Here is a 6,246-nt window from a genome sequence, read left to right as displayed (position 1 = left end):
ATTGGGATGAAAGAATGTCACCAACACCAACACTTCGCTGGTCTAATGCAAGGGTTCTGCAAACGCGGCCCCTTTAAGACTTGCGGACTTCAACTCCCAGAATTCCCCAGCCAGCATTGAATTCTGGGAGTTGAACTCCACAAGTCTTAAAGGGACCACGACGTTTGCAGAACCTCTTGTCTATTGTAACCACAGGACGGAAAAAAATTCTTTTAAGGACTAAACTGGAGGAAGAAGCTCCATTACTTTCCGCCTCGCACATAAATAAGGTCCATAATCGCCAACCGATGTTTGCCATGAGAGAAACAGAAGACGGAGATCCAGGAAGTTTTGAGGTTTAAACGTTGTCAGCAGGATGAGAGACGGAACTGCGGGCGAAACTCTCTAAGCCTTCTTTGAGGAGAGAAAGGCTCATACCTCTTGGAACAAGGACACACACAACTCCTAAAAAGAAAACAACAGAAAAAAATTAACACTCTCCGTCAAGTTAATTTTTCTTTTAATCTCCCCAGGCATTGAGGCCACTGGTTTCAAACCTGCTTATACAGGTAGTCCTCGACTTACGACCGCAAGAGGGACCGGAAAATGCCTTGTGGAAGAGGCACGATCTGTCAATGGGCCATCACGTCTGATTTTGCAACTTTTTTTTTTTAATGCACCAGTCGTTAAGAGAGATCTCGCGAGAACTTGACTTGCGATTTCCCTCAGGCTTCCCCAGTGTACTTGGTTTGTCGGAAACCGGCCGGGTGTTGTGGTCCGTCAGCAGCCTACGGAGCTGGCAACGGAGTCAGACAGCGATGAGGCTGAGGTGAGGCCAGGGTCATCGGAGAGTGAGGTGCGGACTCCAGAGCCTCCAGAGACTGATAGTAGTGAGGCAGAGGAACAGGAGGAGCTTGTTCCTAATGCACGCATGAGAAGAGCTGCCAGAAGGCAAGAGCAGCTCAAGCACAAGGGACAACTCAGGAGTAAGGCCAGACCAGCACCGGCGTTTGAGCTTTGCTGGAAAACAACGTTGTACCTGCATCTTCTGCTTCATGTACGTCTTTGTTTTTGTGGCTTCTGGACGTTTGCCAGGAAGGGCCTTTGGCAGTTTGCCTAATTGGACCAAGGTTTATGAGATAACCGAGGAATTTGTGTTGGGAGGCTTTTGTTTTACTCTGAGTTGAACGATGCTGGGAATGAAGTAATTCCCAGCTGTTTGAATAAAGTTTGTTTGTTTTTCCACGGACTAAGTTTATTACTACCTACTTGGGCCTGGGTCACAACACCGGGAAGGCAGCAAAGGGCAATTGATTGTGTGGGACACGGCGAACATTGTTCCTGCACGGCGTTTGCCAAGTGTTTTCGATCACCATTTATGTCGCTGCAAGGGCGGTGAGACGGTTGAGGAACCGTTGTTAAGTTGCTTATTTCAAGACCGCTGTCACTTTGAAGAGTTGATATAAAGTAAGGGACGTAGGGATTGGGACTCGTCTTAGTTGGAGATCTTAGACTCAAACGATGGTTCCCCTATATGGCTGGCTAGGTGCACTGTTGTATCTCGTCCGATCTCACCACAGCCGGGGCCTTCTTATCTGCTTCCAAACACGGAGGAATGTCCTAGTATGCCTCCCGGCCCCAGCCCTGGCTCCATGCCCAGACAGCCTGAAGAGGAGGAAGTATCTCCAGCCCCCAGCTCTGGCTCCATGCCCAGGCAAACGGAGCAACTAGACCTCTCCCCCTCCTCCACAGCATGTGAGCCTGAGGGAGGTCAATTGCCAACAGCTGCCAACTGGAGCGACCCTCGCGTCAGAAGACTTGATAGGCGGAGGCAACAGAAGGAAGGGAGGGGCAGGCCTGGATAAGTGCTGAGTCATGGAGCCACACCCCATGGCCTATATAAAGGACCTGCTTTCTGGCATTCTCTGAGTCAGGCAAAGTCTAAACATATCTTGCTGAAGTCACTTTCTGGTCTCCTGCCTGCCCTGAGGACTTTGCTAGGACTTTGGCAGAGCTGCAGAGGCACGCCTGATTCGGATTTCCCTGCCCCGGCCGTCAGCGGAGGAGTGGGACACGACATGCACAGAATAACAGAGTTGGAAGGGACCTTGGAGGTCATCTAGTCCAACCCCTGCCCAGGCGGGAGACCCTACACCAGTTTTGGCAAATGGCAGTCCAATCTCTTCTTGACAGCCTCCAGCAACGAAGCTGCCACAACTTCTGTGGCTCAGTGGCTAAGACGCTGAGCTTCTCAATCAGAAAGGTCAGCACTTCAGCGGTTCAAATCCCTAGTATAGGTATCCTGCGTGAGCAAGGGGTTGGACTAGATGACCTGCAAGGTCCCTTTGAATTCTGTTGCTGTTACTCTGTTACATTCTTTATATTATTGGCCCTTCCCTTTGGGTATCACAATATTTATATTTCTTGATTAGATTGTGATCCCACTTTTAGTACTCTATAAGTAAAACATGCCTGATATTCCTTCCTCCTATTATCCCCACAACAACAACCCTGTGAGGTGGGTTGGGCTGAGAGAGAGGCCTAAAGTCAACCCAGTGACTTTTCTGCCTAAGGCTTCACTTTACATAAGACGGGACTAGAATTCACTGTCTCCTGGTGATTGGCCCAAAGTCACCCAGTTGCCTTTCATGCTTAAGGTGGGACTAGAATTCACTGTCTCCTGGTGATTGGCTCAACGTCACCCAGCTGGCTTTCTTGCCTAAGGCGGGACTAGAAGTCACTGTGTCCTGGTGATCAGTCCAAAATCACCCAGTTGCCTTTCATGCTTAAGGTGAAACTAGAATTCACCGTCTCCTGGTGATTGGCCGAAAGTCACCTGGCTGGCTTTCATGCTTAAGGCGGGACTAGAACTCCCTATCTCCTGGTGATTGGCCCAAAGTCACCCAGTCGTCTTTCATGCATAAGAAGGGACTAGAACTCCCTGTCTCCTGGTGATTGGCCCAAAGTCACCCAGTTGCCTTTCATGCATAAGAAGGGACTAGAACTCCCTGTCTCCTGGTGATTGGCCCAAAGTCACCCAGTTGCCTTTCATGCATAAGACGGGACTAGAACTCTCTGTCACCTGGTGATTGGCCCAAAGTCACCCAATTGCCTTTCATGCATAAGACTAGAATTCATCGTGCCCTGGTGATTGGTCCAAAATCACCAAGTTGCCTTTCATGCTTAAGGTGGTGATTGGCCGAAAGTCACCTGGCTGGCTTTCATGCATAAAACGGCACTAGAACTTCCAATCTCCTGGTGCTTGTCTCAAAGTCACCCAGCCACCTTTCATGCGTAAGAGGGAACTAGAACTCACAGGGATTAGTTTACTAGGCTGAAGAAGACCAGCTCGATTCAGTGTGTTGTGTGAACAGGGACAGTCGACTCTAAATTTTAATTACCCTCTTTCACACCCAGATCTAGAATAATGAAGCTCAGGTACTAGAATCCCATCATGCATCCTCTTTTAAGGATACCTAGCGTGGCGACGTCACGAATATTCCGGCTTTCGTCATCAAAGAAGAGCATCTGATGAAACGGAATGCCGCTCTGTTGATGCAACCTGGAGAGGAGACAAGGAGAACAGAGAACGGAGAATCAGAGGTCTGGAAGGGACTTCCGAGGTCTTCTAGACTGACCCTCCACCGCTCAAGGCAGGAGACCTTACACAAACCCGGCTAAACAGTTGCCCAGTTTATAAAAAGCCCTCAACTGCTATCCCACCCTCCCGCTAAGCTCTCCAATCCTTTGGAGAGGCCTTTCTCAACTTTAAAACGAGTGGACTTCAACTCCCAGAATTCCCCAGCCAGCAACCTTTACCAACAGTTGTAAGGCGAGGACTATTTCATAGGGCGGGCCCTGCAAAGAGACACGGCAGGCTTCCTTGATCCTTCAGGATGATCCCCGAGGGATTTCACGGCTTAACCACCTCGTTGGGATCTGGTGGAAGGCCAGAAATCGGAGATCGATGGTGCCACAAATAAGGTAACCGCGCTATGCTGGGATAACCAACGTTTTGCCTTGTCTCCACACTGAGAATATATCTGCTGAACAAAACTCCGCACTGGCAACAGGAAGGGCATCCGGCCATTAAAAAATACTCTGCTAGCTCCATTCAGTTGCCCAGACTTCACCCCGCAAGGGTTTATGACAGGGGTGAAATGCTCCCGGTTCGGACCGGATCATGCGATCCGGTAGCGATGGCGGCGGGTGGTTCGGAGAACCGGTAGCAAAAATCCCTACTCCCCCCCCGCCCCAGCTGAGCTGCGTGATCATCAGAGGTTTGTTTGTTTGTTTTTAAAGCATTTTTTCTTCGGCTGAAAAAATGCTTTTAAAAGTAAAAAAAAAAAGCCTCTGATGATCGCACGGCTCAGCTGGGATCGTCAGAACCCTTTAAAAGCATTTTTTCAGCAACTTCGTCGGCCGAAGAGGTTGTAGAAAAAATGGTTTTAAAGCCACAGAACCAGTTGTAACAAATTTTACATTTCACCGCCGGTTTATGATTAAGTTAAATGAAGATGATGATTATATTATTTTACATTTTTTTAAACACTATCTTGAGAAGGCAAGAGAGCAGAAGGTGAAATGAGGCGAAGATAGATTTTGGATTTTGGATTTGACGCCAGTCTTCCCCCTTCCCGTTCCACCTCCCCAAATCCAGGAGATAAACAAAGACCCCAAAGTTCGTTGTTTGTTTTTTTTTACCTTTGGAAATGGGTGATTTTACTCCCAGGGTAGATTTCGGTGTAGCGAAAATAACGATTTAAGCCGAAAAGATCTAAGAGTTGTCTGGCTCCTCGGATCTCGCCTGTCCTGAAAGGGGGAAAAGATCAGCTTGAGATCCCACAATAGGGACCGATTCTTACCCTGAATAGGGTTCGTACGTTCGTACAACGTGCTTAACTCAGTTTGCTAAAGGAAACCCCGGTTTTTTTGAATCCCCACCATGCCATCGCGTGCCAAAAGCGGGGGGACTGCGGGGGGGTCGCCCGTGTGTGTGTCCACATCTATAATTCTATGCGCCTCCCTGCATGTGTGAGCAACCCTCGCCCCCGTGGGACCCCCACTTTTGGCACGTGTTGGCACGGTGGACCCATTTTTCACCTTCCCCAGGCTCCAAAGCCTTTCTAGGAGCCAGGGGAGGGCGAAAACAGCCTTTCCCCCCACCCCTCTGGAGGCCGGAAATAGCCTGTTTGCTGACTTCCAGTAGTGCCGGAAGGCCTGTTTTTCACTCTTCCCAGGCTCCAGAGCCTTTCTAGGAGCCTGGGGAGAGCGAAAAATGGGCCTTCCCCACCCACCCCCAGGCCCTCGGGAGGCCGGAAACAGCCTGTTTCCCTACTTCCAGTGGACCCAGAAGGCCCAAAAACTCAGCTGGCTGGCATGTGCGCCGGAGCTGAGCTCACATGCCCACCAATATGGCCAAAACCAAAATACTGGGAGTCCTCGACGTACGACCCAAACATTTCCATGGTTCGGTGAGACGTTTGTCCAGTGAGTTTTGCACCCTTTGACCACCTTCCTGGCCGCTGTTGTTAAGCGAATCCCTGCCGTGGAGAAGTTAGTCACACGGTTCTGAAGCGAACCCGGCTTCCCCGTTGACTTTGCTCGCCAGAAGGTCGCAAAAAGGGATTGTGCGTGACACGCGCCCCCCCACCAGGGACGCTGCGACCGTCGTAAGTATGAACCACCGTGGCCCAGCGTCTGACTTTCGATTGTGTGACGCCATGAAGGTTGTAAGTGTGATAAAACAGTTCCGTTGCAATTTCAAACGGTCACTAAACAAACAGTCGTAAGTCGGGGACTACCTGTATTCAGTTAATTCACCGCAACGGGTGGGTGTAGGGGTGTGCGGCCTATATAAACTGGGGGAAAACCAGGCCTCGGTTTACCGAGAGGCAGCTGCCATGGCGATCCCTTCGCTGTCCAACTGGTGCAGCACTTCTGGTACTTCTGGGTAGAGTTGAACTGGCCGTTGATTCCGGTCTAGCACGGAGCCATCGCTGGGAAGAATTCAGACCAAAAAAAATGGACTTAGCTACCCAAAACCAAAATACTACAGGTAGTTCTTGACCTATGACCATAATTAGAACAGTAATTTCCATCCCGGAATTCCCTAGTCAGCATTTATGGACTTCAACTCCCAGAATTCTCCAGGCAGCATGTATGGACTTCAACTCCCAGAATTCTCCATCCAGCATGTATGGACTTCAACTCCCAGCATTCTCTAGCCACCATGGGTTAACTTTCCCTCCCAGAGTTCCTGAACCA

At 49.8% G+C, this 6,246-nt stretch overlaps 1 protein-coding gene across 2 annotated transcripts in view; it reads right to left on the bottom strand.

The window, feature by feature from the left end:
- MDP1 (magnesium dependent phosphatase 1) overlaps nucleotides 1-6,246 on the bottom strand; it is an 11,043-nt gene continuing 4,797 nt past the window's right edge. For both annotated transcript variants that reach the window (XM_058182971.1, XM_058182970.1), the window contains exons 3-6: nucleotides 5,868-5,978; nucleotides 4,684-4,791; nucleotides 3,456-3,541; nucleotides 1-444 (exon numbers count right to left, since the gene is read on the bottom strand). In XM_058182971.1, coding sequence (XP_058038954.1) covers nucleotides 338-444; nucleotides 3,456-3,541; nucleotides 4,684-4,791; nucleotides 5,868-5,978 — 412 coding nt within the window. In that variant the 3' untranslated portion in view covers nucleotides 1-337. The remainder of the gene's footprint in view (nucleotides 445-3,455; nucleotides 3,542-4,683; nucleotides 4,792-5,867; nucleotides 5,979-6,246) is intronic.

Source organism: Ahaetulla prasina, chromosome 4, assembly GCF_028640845.1.
Source record: "Ahaetulla prasina isolate Xishuangbanna chromosome 4, ASM2864084v1, whole genome shotgun sequence".
Taxonomy (NCBI): Eukaryota; Metazoa; Chordata; class Lepidosauria; order Squamata; family Colubridae; genus Ahaetulla; species Ahaetulla prasina.
The sequence above is the reverse complement of the archived record's forward strand: the minus strand, read 5'-3'. Positions and strand labels throughout refer to the sequence as shown.